Here is a 17,527-nt window from a genome sequence, read left to right as displayed (position 1 = left end):
AATTCATCACCCCTGAAAACAGAGAGCAACTCTGAGCTCCCCCCGTCCCTCTCCTCACCCCCCCCCCCCCCCCCAGCTGTGGGAGGGTGCAGCTCAGCTGATTTGCCCATTTCCAGCCCGGCCCTCTGGGGACCCCCCGGCCCTCTGGGGACCCCCGGCCCTCTGGGGACCCCCGGCCCTCTGGGGACCCCCGGCCCTCTGGGGACCCCCGGCCCTCTGGGGATCCCCCGGCCCTCGGGGGATCCCCCGGCCCTCGGGGGATCCCCCGGCCCTCGGGGGATCCCCCGGCCCTCGGGGGATCCCCCGGCCCTCGGGGGACCCCCGGCCCTCGGGGGATCCCCGGAGCAGCAGAATGGCCAGAAACCTGCGTCTAACAAAGCCCAGCGCCTGTAAACTAGCTGCTCAGAGCTGGAGGGTATCGACACTGCACAGGGTCAGGGCCATCCAGTGTATGAATTAAAATCAGGATTGCATTCAGATTAAGATGATATTATTGAAATAAATAAGATGCTGAGAGCTATTGACAGGGTGGGTGCTGTGAGGATGTTTCCCGTTTTGAAGGAATCCAGAACCAGGGAACTGATAAAAGAGTCTTGTGGAGTGGAGGCCTCACCAATCAGCCAGGATCTTGTTGAATAGCACAGTAGGTTCCAGGGGCCATACAATGTGGAAAAGTGTGAGGTTCTGCACTTTGGAAGGAGGAATCTAGGCATAGACTATTTTCTAAATGGGGAAATGCTTCGGAAATCAGAAACACAAAGGGTCTTGGGAGTCCTTGTTCACGATTCTCTTAAGGTTAATGTGCAGGTTCAGTCGGCAGTTAAGAAGGCAAATGCAATGTTGGCATTCAGGTCAAGAGGGCTAGAATACAAGAGCAGGGATGTACTTCTGAGGCTGCATAAGGCTCTGGTCAGACCCCATTTGGAGTATTGTGAGCAGTTTTGGGCCCTGTATCTAAGGAAGGATGTGCTGGGGCCTTGGAAAGGGTCCAGAGGAGGTTCACAAGAATGATCCCTGGAATGAAGAACTTGTCGTAGGAGGAACAATTGAGGACTCTGGGTCTGTACTCGTTGGGAGTTTAGAAGGGTGAGGGGGTCTTATTGAAACTTACAGGATACTGCGAGGCCTGGATAGAGTGGACGTGGAGAGGATGTTTCCACTTGTAGGAAAAACTAGAAAAACTAGAAGCAGAGGACACCATCTCAGACTAAAGGGACAATCCTTTAAAACAGAGATGAGGAGGAATTTCTTCAGCCAGAGGGTGGTGAATCTGTGGAACTCTTTGCCGCAGAAGGCTGTGGAGGCCAATTCACTGAGTGTCTTTAAGACAGAGACAGGTTCTTGATTAATAATGGGATCAGGGGTTATGGGGAGAAGGCAGCAGAATGGGGACGAGAAAATATCAGCCATGATTGAATAGCGGAGCAGACTCGATGGGCCGAGTGGCCTGATACTGCTCCTGTGTCTGATGATCTGGCTCCTCAGGATTGTATGAATGCAGATAATTGGTACAGAAATCTACAGACCAGGTTTGAACCTGCCCTGGGCTAACAGCACAAGTGATCAGATGAACTAAAGTCAAGATTAAAAGAACATTTTCAGCAATTAGCTGAAATCTTGACATTTTCAGAATAAGGCAACTTGGGAAAAATTACTGTGCAGAAATGAAGATGTCTTAACTCACCTGATCCAGGATATAGGAGTTTGGGATTTCATTCTTCAATCTCCAGGCAACACCAACATGAGACTCCGGTGAATCAAAGCTAGCACTGCTTGGTGTTCGGACAATCTCTGCTCCGAGAGCTCGTAGCACATCAACCTTCAGAGAATAACCAGCGTCAGTCAGGGAGCGATAAACAGGTCAGACCTGAGCGGAGTGGACAAGGTGGCACCTATGGGGATGTTTCCCTGTGTGGGAGAGACCGGGACAGGAGCAAACTTCAGAATAAGGGGGTCCCTATTTAAGATGCCGAAGAAAAGGCAGCACGGTGGAGCAGGGGTTAGCACTGCTGCCTCACAGCGCCAGAGTCCCAGTTTCGATCCCGGCTCTGGGTCACTGTCCGTGTGGAGTTTGCACGTCCTCCCAGTGTGTGCGTGGGTTTCCTCCGGGTGCTCCGGTTTCCTCCCACAGTCCAAAGATGTGCGGGTTAGGTGGATTGGCCATGATAAATTGCCCGTAGTGTCCTAAAAAGTAAGGTTGGGGGGGGGGGGGGGGGGGGGGGGGGGGGGGGGTTGTTGGGTTACGGGTATAGGGTGGATACGTGGGCTTGAGTAGGGTGATCATTGCTCGGCACAACATCGAGGGCCGAAGGGCCTGTTCTGTGCTGTACTGTTCTAATTCTAATGTGCAGGGTAGGTGGATTGGGCACGCTAAATTGCCCCTTAATTGGAAAAAGTTAATAGGGTATTCTAAATTTAAAAAAAAAAATAAGATGCCAATGAAGATTCTTTTCCTCTCTGAAGGTGGTTAGTGATTGGAATTCCCCAGAGAGCAGTGGAGGCAGAGTCATAGTTAGATGTTTACAGTGTTGAGAAGGAGGAGGGACAGGCAGGAGAGAAGTGAAGGTATAATCTGATCAGCCATGATAGAAACATAGAAAAAATAGGAAAAAAATAGGAGCAGGATGCCTTTTGGCCCTTCGAGCCTGCTCCGCCATTCATCACGATCATGGCTGATCATCCAACTCAATTGCCTAATCCTGCTTTCTCCCCAAAGCCTTTGATCCCCTTCACCCCAAGCGCTGTATCTAACTGCTTCTTGAAAACATGCAATATTGTGGACTGAACTACTTCCTGTGGTAATAAATTCCACAGGCACACCACTCTGGGTGAAGACATTTTTCCTCATCTCTGCCCGAAATGGTCTACCCCGTACCCTCAGACTGTGACCCCTGGTTCTGGACACACCCACCATCGGGAACATCCTTCCTGCATCTACCCTGTCCAGTCCTGTTAGAATTTTATAGGTTTCATTCTTCTGAACACCAGCGGATACAATCCCAACTGATTCAATTTGCTCATGGGCGCCACGGTAGCACAGTGGTTAGCACTGTTGCTTCATAGTGCCAGGGTCCCAGGTTCGATTCCCAGCTTGGGTTACAAGTTCCAAAAGACATGCTGTTAGGCAATTTGGACATTCTGAATTCTCCCTTTGCGTACCCAAACACCGCAATGTGGCGACGAGGGGCTTTTCACAGTAACTTCATTGCAGTGTTAATGCAAGCTTACTTGTGACAATAAAGATTATTATCTCTCCTCATATGACAGTCCTGCCATCCCAGGAATCCATCTGATAAATCTTCGCTGCACTCCCTCGAGAGCAAGAACATCCTTCCTCAGAGAAGGAGACCAAAACTGCACACAGTACTCCAAGTGTGGCCTCACCAAGGCCCTGTATAATCGCAGGAACACATCCCTGCTTCTATACTGGAAACCTCTCACAATGAAGGCCAACATACCCTTAGCCTTCTTTACCGCCTGCTGCGTCTGTATGCTTACCTTCAGTGACTGGTGTACAAGGAACCCCAGGTAGTTTAGGCACCTGGCCATTCGGATAATAGTCTGCTTTACAGTTTTTGCTATCAAAGTGGATAACCCCACATTTATCCAAATTATACTATATCTGCCATGTATCTGCCCACTCACTCAACTTGTCCAAATCATACTGAAGGATCTCTGCATCCTCCTCACAGTTCACCCTCCCACCCAACTTGGTGTCAGTTACAAAGCTGGAGATATTACATTTTGTTCCCTGATCTAAATCATTGATATATATTGTGAATAGCTGGGATCCCAGCACCGATCCCTGCAGTACCTCACTGGCTGCCAATTTGAAAAGACCCATTAATTCCTACTCTTTCCTGTCTGCCAACCAGTTTTCTATCCATCTCACTACACTTACCCCAAGCCCATGTGCTTTAATTTTACACGCTAATCTCTTCTGTGGGACTTTGTCAAAAGCCTTCTGAAAGTCCAAATAAACCACATCCACTGGCTCCCCCTCATCAACTCCACTAGTTACATCCTCAAAGAATTCCAGTAGATTTGTCAATCATGATTTCCCCTTTATAAATCCATGCTGGCTCTGTCCGATCCTGCCACTATTTTCTAAATGCTCAGCTATCAAATCTTTGATAATGGATTCTTGAATATTCCCCACTACCGTCAGCCTGACTGGTCTATAATTCCCTGCTTTCTCTCTACCTCCCTTTTTAAATAGTGGAGTTATATTAGCCACCCTCCAATCTGCAGGGACTGTTTCAGGGTCTATACAATCCTGGAAGACGACCACCAATGCATCCACTTTTTTTTTTTTAAAATAATTTTTATTGAAATTTTTACAAAATATAAACAGCTCAACTCTATTAACAAAACAACCGCGGTAACACCCCAAGAGCAATACCCACCCAACTTCAAAAGCAACTACAAACGAGAAAAAAAAACCAAAAGAACACCCAACAACAAAAGGGAAAGAGATAACACCCACCACATCCCACAGACCCATGTACACAGTTCTCCCTCCCACCGATCCAAACCCCCCCCCCCCCCGGGGTTGCTGCTGCTGTCGGCCTATTTCCCTACCGTTCTGCCAGGAAGTCCAGGAAAGGCTGCCACCGCCTAAAGAACCCTTGTACTGATCCCCTCAGGCCAAATTTCACCCTCTCCAATTTAATGAACCCCGCCATATCATTGATCCTGGCCTCCACGCTTGGGGGCCTCGCATCCTTCCATTGAAGCAAGATCCTCCGCCGGGCTACTAGGGACGCAAAGGCCAGAACACCGGCCTCTATCGCCTCCTGCACTCCCGGCTCCACTGCAACCCCAAAAATTACGAGTCCCCAGCCTGGCTTGACCCTGGATCCCACCACCCTCGACACCGTCCTTGCTACCCCTTTCCAAAATTTCCCCAGCGCTGGGCATGCCCAGAACATATGGGCGTGGTACGCTGGGCTCCCCGAGCACCTAGCACACCTGCCTTCGCCCCCGAAAAACCTACTCATCCTTGTCCCAGTCATGTGGGCCCTATGCAGCACCTTGAACTGTATGAGGCTGAGCCTCGCACAGGAAGAGGAGGAATTCACTCTCTCCAGGGCATCCGCCCACATCCCCTCCTCAATCTCCTCACCCAGCTCCTCTTCCCATTTACCCTTCAGTTCCTACACCGAGGCCTCGTCTACCTCCTGCATCACCCGGTATATGTAGGAAATCCTCCCTCCTCCAACCCACACCCCCGAGAGCAACCGATCCCCCACCCCTCGTGGGGGCAGCAGAGGGAACCCCTCCACCTGCTGCCTGGCAAACGCCCTCACCTGCATGTACCTAAACATGTTCCCCGGCAGGGGGGGGGGGGGGGGGGGGGGGGGGGGGAGCCCAAACTTCCCCTCTAACTTCCCCAAGCTCACAAACCTCCTCTCCACAAACAGGTCCCACCAATGCATCCACCATTTCCAGAGCCACCTCCTTCAGTACCCTGGGATGTAGATCATCAGGCCCTGGGGATTTATCCGCCTGAAACCCCATCAAAGTCTGACTGAATGTGGAGCAGGCTGGAGAGGTGAGATGGGTGCCATCCTCCTCTGTGTCTAACCCGTCTTTGCCGGGATGGTAACAGGCAGAGAAAAATGCCTGGCCCATGTCAAAGCAAAATACTGAGGATGCTGGAAATCCAAACTAAAAAAACAAAACAGAAAATGCTGTAAAAACTCAGCAGGTCTGTGGAGAGAGAAACAGAGTTAATGTTGGAAAAGGGCAGAGAAAAACAGACGGTTATGGAAAGGAGGGGGGTGCGGGGGAGCTCAGGAGAGGTTTGCCATTGACTCCCTGGGGTACGGGTGACACAGACATTACCTTCTCTGTGCTCATCTTCTCTGGAAGGACTATGATACAGCGATATCCTTTCACAGCAGCAGCCAATGCCAGCCCAATCCCTGCAATAAACACATGGATCATCAGCCTGTGCATACTGGTGATCTTTGACCTTGAAAATGAGGTGACAATCTGACATCCTACCAGTGTTTCCTGAGGTGGGCTCAATGATGGTATCACCCGGTTTCAGCTCTCCCGACTGCTCAGCATCTTCAACCATTCGCAAGGCTATGCGATCCTTCACACTGCCGCCTGCGTTGAAATATTCACACTTTGCCACTAGAACAAATTAAAACATCAATTCAGCAACGTTCAATCTCAGACACCAGCAGGGCACTCGACTTGAAATTTAAAGTAACAAAATGACCTCAATGCTCAGAGCTGAAGAAAGAAATTGAGGATTGTCTGCAGAAGCGGCCGGAGCCGGGCGGCCGGAGCCGGGCGGCCGGAGCCGGGCGGCCGGAGCCGGGCGGCCGGAGCCGGGCGGAGGTTAGGTTAGCGTATATTGGCCAACCCCAGTTTCCCTTCAGAAGGAGGTGGTGAGCTGCCTTCATGAACCGCTGCAGCCCCTGAGGTGTAGGTATACCCACTGTGCTGTTAGGGAGGGAGTTCCAGGATGTTGCCTCAGTGACAGTGAAGGAACGGCGATATATTTCCCAGTCAGGGTAGTGAGTGACTTGGAGAGGAACCTCCAGGTGGTGGGGTTCCCAGGTATCTGCTGCTCTTGTCCTTCTAGATGGTAGTGGCCGTGGGTTTGGAAGCTGCTGCCTGAGGAGCCTTGGTGAGTTCCTGCAGTGCATCTTGTAGATGGTACACACGGCTGCTACTGTTTGTCGGTGGTCAAATGAAAATGAAAATCACTTGTCACGAGTAGGCTTCAATGAAGTTACTGTGAAAAGCCCCTAGTCGCCACATTCTGGCGCCTGTCCGGGGAGGCTGGTACAGGAATCGAACCGTGCTGCTGGCCTGCTTGGTTTGCTTTAAAAGCCAGCGATTTAGCCCAGTGTGCTAAACACGGTGGAAGGTTTCAATGTTTACGGTGATATATAGGGTGCCAATCAAGTGAGCTGCTTTGTCCTGGATGGTGTCGAGTTTGTTCAGTGTTAGAATGGATTGGCCAACTGATGGGCAGAGTTGGGATAAGAGAGGCATTTTCAAGATGGCGATCTGTAACTAGTGGATCGCCACAAGGATTTGTGCTGGGGCCACAATTATTCACAATATATATTAATGAGTTGGACAAGGGAAGTAATTGTATTATTGCCAAATTTGTGAATGACATAAAAATAGGTGAGAAGGCAGGTGGTGGGGATGGCAGGGTCTACAGAAGGGTATAGACGGGTTAGGTGAGTGGGCAAAAGCTTGGCAGATGGACGATAATGTGGGAAAATGGGAAGTTCTGCACTTTGGCCGGAAGAATAAAGGAGCTGAATATGATTTAAATGGAGACAGACGGCAGAAAGCTGCAGCTCAGAGGGATCTGGGGGTAGATAGAGATAGATAGAGAAATACAGCACAGAACAGGCCCTTCGGCCCACGATGCCGAACTTTTGTCCTAGGTTAATCATAGAATTTTAAACACTAAAGGGCAATTTATCACGGCCAATCCACCCAACCTGAACATCTTTGGACTGTGGGAGGAAACCGGAGCACCAGGAGGAAACCCACGCAGACACGGGGAGAACGTGCAGACTCCACACAGACAGTGACCCAGTCGGGAATCGAACCTGGGACCCTGGAGCTGTGAAGCAATTGTGCTATCCACAATGCTACCGTGCTGCCCTTAAGAACAAATTAATCTACACTCCATTATTCTACCCTAATCCATGTTCCTATCCAATAGCCGCTTGAAGGTCCCTAACGTTTCCGACTCAACTACTTCCACAGGCAGTGCATTCCATGCCCCCACTACTCTCTGGGTAAAGAACCTACCTCTGACATCCCCTCTATATCTTCCACCATTCACCTTAAATTTATGTCCCCTTGTAATGGTTTGTTCCACCTGGGGAAAAAGTCTCTGACTGTCTACTCTATCTATTCCCCATATCATCTTATAAACCTCTATCAAGTCGCCCCTCATCCTTCTCCGTTCTAATGAGAAAAGGACTAGCACCCTCAACCTTTCCTCATAAGACCTACTCTCCATTCCAGGCAACATCCTGGTAAATCTCCTTTGCACCTTTTCCAAAGCTTTCACATCCTTCCTAAAATGAGGTGACCAGAACTGCACACAGTACTCCAAATGTGGCCTGACCAAGGTTTTGTACAGCTGCATCATCACCTCACGGCTCTTAAATTCAATCCCTCTGCTAATGAATACTAGCACACCATAGGCCTTCTTCACAGCTCTATCCACTCGAGTGGCAACTTTCAAAGATCTATGAACATTGACCCCAAGATCTCTCTGCTCCTCCACATTGCCAAGAACCCTACCGTTAACCCTGTATTCCACATTCATATTTGTCCTTCCAAAATGGACAACCTCACACTTGTCAGGGTTAAACTCCATCTGCCACTTCTCAGCCCAGCTCTGCATCCTATCCATGTCTCTTTGAAGCCAACAACAGCCCTCCTCACTATCCACAACTCCACCAATCTTCGTATCATCTGCAAATTTACTGACCCACCCTTCAACTCCCTCATCCAAGTCGTTAATGAAAATCACAAACAGCAGAGGACCCAGAACTGATCCCTGCGGTACGCCACTGATAACTGGGCTCCAGGCTGAATATTTGCCATCCACCACCACTCTCTGACTTCTATCGGTTAGCCAGTTTGTTATCCAACTGGCCAAATTTCCCACTATCCCATGCCTCCTTACTTTCTGCACAAGCCTACAATGGGGAACCTTATCAAATGCCTTACTAAAATCCATGTACACTACATCCACTGCTTTACCTTCATCCACATGCTTGGTCACCTCCTTAAAGAAGTCAATAAGACTTGAAAGGCAAGACCTACCCCACACAAATCCGTGCTGACTATCCCTAATCAAGCAATGCCTTTCCAGATGCTCAGAAATCCTATCCCTCAGTACCCTTTCCATTACTTTGCCTACCACCGAAGTAAGACTAACTGGCCTGTAATTCCCAGGGTTATCCCTATTCCCTTTTTTTTGAACAGGGGAACAACATTTGCCACTCTCCAATCCTCTGGTACCATCCCTGTTGACAGCGAGGATGAAAATATCATTGCCAACGGCTCTGCAATTTCATTTCTTGCTTCCCATTGAATCCTTGGATATATCCCGTCAGGCCCGGGGGACTTGTCTATCCTCAAGTTTTTCAAAACGGCAACATATCTTCCTTCCTGACAAGTATCTCCTCAAGCTTATCAGTCTGCTTCACGCTGTCCTCTCCAACAATATGGCCCCTCTCGTTTGTAAATACTGAAGAAAAATACTTGTTCAAGACCTCTCCTATCTCTTCAGACTCCATACACAATCTCCCGCTACTGTCCTTAATCAGACCTACCCTCACTCTAGTCATTCTCATATTTCTCACATATGTGTAAAAGGCCTTGGGGTTTTCCTTGATCCTACCCGCCAAAGATTTTTCATGCCCTCTCTTAGCTCTCCTAATCCCTTTCTTCAGTTCCCTCCTGGCTATCTTGTATCCCTCCAGCGCCCTGTCTGAACCTTGTTTCTTCAGCCTTACATAAGTCTCCTTCTTCCTCTTAACAAGACATTCAACCTCTCTTGTCAACCATGGTTCCCTCACTCAACCATCTCTTCCCTGCCTGACAGGGACATACATATCAAAGACACGCAGTACCTGTTCCTTGAACAAGTTCCACATTTCACTTGTGTCCTTCCCTGACAGCCTATGTTCCCAACTTCTGCACTTCAATTCTTGTCTGACAGCATTGTATTTACCCTTCCCCCAATTATAAACCTTGCCCTGTTGCACGCACCTATCCCTCTCCATTACTAAAGTGAAAGTCACAGAATTGTGGTCACTACCTCCAAAATGCTCCCCCACTAACAAATCTATCACCTGCCCTGGTTCATTACCAAGTACTAAATCCAATATGGCCTCCCCTCTGGTCGGACAATCTACATACGGTGTTAGAAAAGCTTCCTGGACACACTGCACAAACACCACCCCATCCAAACTATTTGATCTAAAGAGTTTCCACTCAATGTTTGGGAAGTTGAAGTCACCCATGACTACTACCCTGTGACTTCTGCACCTTTCCAAAATCTGTTCCTCCACATCTCTGCTGCTATTGGGGGGCCTATAGAAAACTCCCAACAAGGTGACTGCTCCTTTCCTATTTCTAACTTCAACCCATATTACCTCAGTAGGCAGATCCTCCTCGAACTGCCTTTCTGCAGCTGTTATACTATCTCTAATTAACAATGCCACCCCACCACCTCTTTTACCATCCTCCCTAATCTTGTTGAAACATCTATAACCAGGGACCTCCAACAACCATTTCTGCCCCTCTTCTATCCAAGTTTCCGTGATGGCCACCATATCGTAGTCCCAAGTACCGATCCATGCCTTAAGTTCACCCACCTTATTCCTGATGCTTCTTGCATTAAAGTATACACACTTCAACCCATCTCCTTGCCTGCAAGTACTCTCCTTTGTCAGTGTTACCTTCCCCACTGCATCACTACGTGCTTTGGCGTCCTGAACATCGGCTTCCTTAGTTGCTGGACTACAAATCCGGTTCCCATTCCCCTGCCAAATTAGTTTAAACCCTCCCGAAGAGTACTAGAAAACCTCCCCCCCAGGATATTGGTGCCCCTCTGGTTCAGATGCAGCCCATCCTGCTTGTACAGGTCCCACCTTCCCCAGAATGCGCTCCAATTATCCAAATACCTGAAGCCCTCCCTCCTACACCATTCCTGCAGCCACGTGTTCAACTGCACTCTCTCCCTATTCCTAGCCTCGCTAACACGTGGCACCGGCAACAAACCAGAGATGACAACTCTGTCTGTCCTGACTTTTAACTTCCAGCCTAACTCCCTAAACTTGTTTATTACCTCCACACCCTTTTTCCTACCTACGTCGTTGGTACCAATGTGCACCACGACTTCTGGCTGCTCACCTTCCCCCTTCAGGATCCTGAGGACACGATCAGAGACATCCCTGGCCCTGGCACCCGGGAGGCAACAAACCTTTCGGGAGTCTCGCTCGCGACCACAGAATCTCCTATCTATTCCCCTAACCATTGAATCTCCTATTACTATTGCTTTTCTATTCTCCCCCCTTCCCTTCTGAGCCCCAGAGCCAGACTCAGTGCCAGAGACCTGGCCGCTGGAGCATGCAACTGCCCTAGCCTCCATCCACTCTTACTTTACAGAATTAGCTGCCCCGTGGACCAACTGGACCTCCGCCCTCCGACTCTGCTTCCAGTCAGCTGTACTCTAAACTCCTGGCTCCCTTCAAGCTCTTTGATAAATATAGGAAATGAAATGAAAGGAGCACCTTACTCCCTCCTCACCTAACTCCCTCAGTCACCAAACTCTCACTGTAGAACTCAAATGCCACAAGCTCAGCACTCCAGTGCATAAATCATAAAAAGCCAGCAGCAAGTTCAGCAGGTCATTGGGAAGCAAATGGAATGTTGGTCTTTATTTCAACAGCAAAGAAGTGCAAAAATAGGCAGTTTTTTTTTTTTATTACACAGAGGGTAGTGGGTGCCTGGAACTCGCTGCTGGAGGTGGTGGTGGAAGCAGGGACGACAGTGACATTTAAGGGGCATCTTGACAAATACATGAATAGGATGGGAATAGAGGGATACGGACCCCGGAAGTGTAGAAGATTTTCGTTTAGACAGGCAGCATGGTCGGCACAGGCTTGGAGGGCCGAAGGGCCTGTTCCTGTGCTGTACTTTTCTTGGTTTTTGCTAAAACTGTACAAGGCAGTAGTTAGACCACACCAGGACTCAAATATATCGCCGTTCCTTCACTGTCGGTGGGTCAAAATTCTGGAACTCCCTCCTAATTGCACTGTGGATGTACCTACATCACATAGAAGCCCTGTAGTGCAGAAGACCATTCAGCCCACGTCTTCATAGACGCTCCAAAACAGCACCATCCCCAGGCCCACTCCCTCACCCCATCTCCATAACCCTATCTCACCTTCACATCTTTGGACTGTGAGAGGAAACCGGAGCACCCGGAGGAAACCCACGCACACACGGGCAGAACGTGCAGACTCCGCACAGACCCAAGCGGGAATCGAACCTGGGACCCTGGAGCTGTGAAGCAACAGTGCTAAGCACTGGTCTACCGTGCCCCCCTTATTCAGTGAGCCAGACGCCATTGCTCTCTGGAAGGAGAGAGTTCCAAAAGCCAAACACAGCTGAGAGATGAAATTTCTCCTCACCTCCATCTTTGATTGGAAACCGCTGATCTTTGAACTGCGTCCCCTCGTTCTAGACTATGCACAAGGAAAAAACTATCCTCAGGATTTTAGATGCTTCAATAAGGTCACCTCTCCAAACTGTAATGGATACAGGACTCAATCTTTCCTCATTAGATAAACCCTTCATCCCAATTGAACCATCTGTAAACTGCTTTCTTAAGGAGGCCAGGTTGTGAACAATACTCCAGATGCAGTTTCACCAAAGTCCTGTATCAGCTGAACCAAGATTTCAATCCCCTTTGTAATTGGTTCTGTAACCCTTGCCCAAGAAATAAAATCTATCAATGTCAGTCTTGAAATGTTCACACCAGCTGTGAGTTCAGCAGCTCCTTTGCGGGATGAGTATATCAGATTTCCACTCCAGGTCTGATCCCCGATAGAGCTGGTTCAAATTATAGCCCTCATCTGCCCGATTAACTCCTTTAACCACTTCACCTCGATTTAGGGCCTGTTCCTGTGCTGTATTGTACTTTAAGTCATCCTCAATGACCTCTAATCCCATCTTGGCCCCAGAGTTGCTGCCCTATCCCATATCACACGGTGGAGGCCAATCAGCCCATCATGTGTGAACTAGCTCTCCAAATGAGCAATTCATTTAGTCTTATCCTTCTGTCTGTGCCCCTGCATACAGAAACCATCTGATTCCCTCTCGAATACCTCGATTTGAACCTGCCTCCGCCACACTCACAGACCGTACATTCCAGACCCCAACTCATAGAGAGAAAAAGCTGCTTTTGCAAATCCAATCTGTGCCCCCTCGTTCTTGGTCATTCTACCAGCTGAAGAGTTTATCCCAGTCTCCTCTGTTCAGGCTCTTGGTCAGATCTCTCCTCAGCTTTCTCCCCAAGCAGAACAGTCCCAACCTCTCCAATGTATCCTCAGAACTGACATTTCTCATCCCTGGAACTGTTCCTGTAAATCTTTCCTGCATCTTGCTTCCAGTCTTTCCTGCTGCCTCTGGGGAGGTGGTAGAAGTCTGGGAGAAATCTCATCGGAAGTTAGTATCACTGACTGGTGAACAGTCCTTTGATGAAGTATTTTCTCCTCATCTCAGTCCAAAATGATCAGCCTCCTTTCCGGAGACTCTGCTCCAGTGTTTGGGATTCCTGACCAGCGGAAGCAATCTCTCAGCATTCACCCCATCAAACCCCTTCACAACCTTGCAGCTTCCAATGACATAACCTCTCATTCTTCTGAACTCCAATATAAACCCAAGTTACTCAGCTGCTTTTGCAACACGCAGCACGGTAGCATGGTGGTTAGCATAAATGCTTCACAGCTCCAGGGTCCCAGGTTTGATTCCCGGCTGGGTCACTGTCTGTGTGGAGTCTGCACGTCCTCCCCCTGTGTGCGTGGGTTTCCTCCGGGTGCTCCGGTTTCCTCCCACAATCCAAAGATGTGCGGGTTAGGTGGATTGGCCATGATAAATTGCCCGTAGTGTCCTAAAAAGTAAGGTTAAGGGGGGGTTGTTGGGTTACGGGTATAGGGTGGATACGTGGGTTTGAGTAGGGTGATCATTGCTCGGCACAACATCGAGGGCTGAAGGGCCTGTTCTGTGCTGTACTGTTCCCGTGGCAGGGTAACCCAACTGGTCACTCAGTTCAAGGGCAATAAATGCAGGTCCAGCCAGAGACCCAAATCCCACAAATAAAACCCTTTCATCCTGGTGCAGCTTCACTGAACTGCCTGAAGATGACAAACTGGAAACAGTATTCCAGGTACAGGTGTGACCAGACTTCCCGACTTTCCCCAGGAAATAAAGGCCAACATTCCATTGAACTTCCCAGCTACTGGCTAGATCCATTTATTAACTTTGTAATTCTTCTAGAAGTTTGACTGCAGACGGGTAAGACAATCTAATCAGCCCCTGTCTCACTGCAGACACTTACACAGCTCACACTGGAGTCCATGAGCTTGAGCAACCTTGTTAAGACGAACCATTGGAGTGTTCCCAATTTTGCTGAGAATATTGGGCATAATGTCCGGAGTCGGTGACCTATGAGAGGAATAGTCAGTCAGAAACAGCATTCACCCATTACAGAATCAGAGGCCATTCGGCCCGACACATCCTACTGCCCCCACCCCCTCTAACCCAGAGGCTCCCTATCCCATGTCTCCAGGTTATCCCCAGTCCCTCTTAACAAAATCAGGTGTTGGGTGGAAGACGTTCACTAAGGGTGGAGTCAGGGATGGAGGCAAAGCCACACTCCGCCCCCCCCAGAACCAATCCTGGGGCTGGGTTGGGAGAGGCAGGATGAACCAATCACATGAGGATAGGTTGGCTTTGTGCCAATTAGGAGGAACAGGGTGGAGAGCAAGGGACCAATCAGAGACTGCCACATGTTTCTTGATAATTAGCAAAAAAAAGCTCAGCCTCCAGCTAAAAATAATTCCCTAAAAATATCCACAGGACTGTAACCACCTGCCCGATTCTCACAGACTGTTACTGACACACATTACATTCTCCAGCCCCCCACACACTGACTCTCACTGGGGTACGGGTCCCCCACACACACTGACTCTCACTGGGGTCCCCCACACACTGACTCTCACTGGGGTCCCACACACACTGACTCTCACTGGGGTCCCACACACACTGACTCTCACTGGGGTACGGGTCCCCCACACACTGACTCTCACTGGGGTACGGGTCCCACACACACACTGACCCTCACTGGGGTACGGGTCCCCCACACACACTGACCCTCACTGGGGTAGGGGTCCCCCACACACACTGACCCTCACTGGGGTACGGGGTCCCACACACAGTGACCCTCACTGGGGTAGGGGTCCCACACACAGTGACCCTCACTGGGGTAGGGGTCCCACACACAGTGACCCTCACTGGGGTAGGGGTCCCACACACAGTGACCCTCACTGGGTAGGGGTCCCACACACAGTGACCCTCACTGGGGTAGGGGTCCCACACACAGTGACCCTCACTGGGGTAGGGGTCCCACACACAGTGACCCTCACTGGGGTAGGGGTCCCACACACAGTGACCCTCACTGGGGTAGGGGTCCCACACACAGTGACCCTCACTGGGGTAGGGGTCCCACACACAGTGACCCTCACTGGGGTAGGGGTCCCACACACAGTGACCCTCACTGGGGTAGGGGTCCCACACACAGTGACCCTCACTGGGGTAGGGGTCCCACACACAGTGACCCTCACTGGGGTAGGGGTCCCACACACAGTGACCCTCACTGGGGTAGGGGTCCCACACACAGTGACCCTCACTGGGGTAGGGGTCCCACACACAGTGACCCTCACTGGGGTAGGGGTCCCACACACAGTGACCCTCACTGGGGTAGGGGTCCCACACACAGTGACCCTCACTGGGGTAGGGGTCCCACACACAGTGACCCTCACTGGGGTACGGGTCCCACACACAGTGACCCTCACTGGGGTAGGGGTCCCACACACAGTGACCCTCACTGGGGTACGGGTCCCACACACAGTGACCCTCACTGGGGTAGGGGTCCCACACACACTGACCCTCACTGGGGTAGGGGTCCCACACACACTGACTCTCACTGGGGTACGGGTCCCACACACACTGACTCTCACTGGGGTACGGGTCCCACACACACACTGACCCTCACTGGGGTACGGGTCCCACACACACTGACCCTCACTGGGGTACGGGTCCCACACACACTGACCCTCACTGGGGTACGGGTCCCACACACACTGACCCTCACTGGGGTACGGGTCCCACACACACCGACTCTCACTGGGGTACGGGTCCCACACACACACTGACCCTCACTGGGGTACGGGTCCCCCACACACACTGACCCTCTCTGGGGTACGGGTCCCCCACACACACTGACCCTCTCTGGGGTACGGGTCCCCCACACACACTGACCCTCTCTGGGGTAGGGGTCCCACACACAGTGACCCTCACTGGGGTAGGGGTCCCACACACAGTGACCCTCACTGGGGTAGGGGTCCCACACACAGTGACCCTCACTGGGGTAGGGGTCCCACACACAGTGACCCTCACTGGGGTAGGGGTCCCACACACAGTGACCCTCACTGGGGTAGGGGTCCCACACACAGTGACCCTCACTGGGGTAGGGGTCCCACACACAGTGACCCTCACTGGGGTAGGGGTCCCACACACAGTGACCCTCACTGGGGTAGGGGTCCCACACACAGTGACCCTCACTGGGGTAGGGGTCCCACACACAGTGACCCTCACTGGGGTAGGGGTCCCACACACAGTGACCCTCACTGGGGTAGGGGTCCCACACACAGTGACCCTCACTGGGGTAGGGGTCCCACACACAGTGACCCTCACTGGGGTAGGGGTCCCACACACAGTGACCCTCACTGGGGTAGGGGTCCCACACACAGTGACCCTCACTGGGGTAGGGGTCCCACACACAGTGACCCTCACTGGGGTAGGGGTCCCACACACAGTGACCCTCACTGGGGTAGGGGTCCCACACACAGTGACCCTCACTGGGGTAGGGGTCCCACACACAGTGACCCTCACTGGGGTAGGGGTCCCACACACAGTGACCCTCACTGGGGTAGGGGTCCCACACACAGTGACCCTCACTGGGGTAGGGGTCCCACACACAGTGACCCTCACTGGGGTAGGGGTCCCACACACAGTGACCCTCACTGGGGTAGGGGTCCCACACACAGTGACCCTCACTGGGGTAGGGGTCCCACACACAGTGACCCTCACTGGGGTAGGGGTCCCACACACAGTGACTCTCACTGGGGTCTGTGTCCCACACACACTGACTCTCACTGGGGTCTGTGTCCCACACACACTGACTCTCACTGGGGTCTGTGTCCCACACACACTGACTCTCACTGGGGTCTGTGTCCCAAACACACTGACTCTCACTGGGGTACGGGTCCCACACACTGACTCCCACTGGGATACGGGTCCCACACACACTGACTCTCACTGGGGTCCCACACACACTGACTCTCACTGGGGTACGGGTCCCACACACACTGACTCTCACTGGGGTAGGGGGTCCCACACACACTGACTCTCACTGGGGTAGGGGTCCCACACACACTGACTCTCACTGGGGTACGGGTCCCACATACACTGACTCTCACTGGGGTACGGGTCCCACATACACTGACTCTCACTGGGGTCCCACACACACTGACTCTCACTGGGGTACGGGTCCCACACACACTGACTCTCACTCGGGTATGGGTCCCACACACACTGACTCTCACTCGGGTATGGGTCCCACACACACTGACTCTCACTGGGGTACGGGTCCCACATACACTGACTCTCA

At 51.3% G+C, this 17,527-nt stretch overlaps 1 protein-coding gene across 3 annotated transcripts in view; it reads right to left on the bottom strand.

Annotated features, from left to right (window-relative positions):
- The window catches only part of LOC119968701 (cystathionine beta-synthase-like protein), a 34,155-nt gene that overhangs the window by 12,851 nt on the left and 3,777 nt on the right, over positions 1–17,527 (bottom strand). For all 3 annotated transcript variants that reach the window (XR_005461186.1, XM_038801298.1, XM_038801300.1), the window contains exons 3-6: positions 14,135–14,241; positions 6,010–6,144; positions 5,848–5,927; positions 1,685–1,819 (exon numbers count right to left, since the gene is read on the bottom strand). Coding sequence is in view for 2 of the 3 variants with exons in the window: in XM_038801298.1 (XP_038657226.1) it covers positions 1,685–1,819; positions 5,848–5,927; positions 6,010–6,144; positions 14,135–14,241 (457 nt within the window). In the remaining variant the exon portion in view is untranslated. The remainder of the gene's footprint in view (positions 1–1,684; positions 1,820–5,847; positions 5,928–6,009; positions 6,145–14,134; positions 14,242–17,527) is intronic.

Source organism: Scyliorhinus canicula, chromosome 7, assembly GCF_902713615.1.
Source record: "Scyliorhinus canicula chromosome 7, sScyCan1.1, whole genome shotgun sequence".
NCBI classification, from domain to species: domain Eukaryota; kingdom Metazoa; phylum Chordata; class Chondrichthyes; order Carcharhiniformes; family Scyliorhinidae; genus Scyliorhinus; species Scyliorhinus canicula.
The sequence above is the reverse complement of the archived record's forward strand: the minus strand, read 5'-3'. Positions and strand labels throughout refer to the sequence as shown.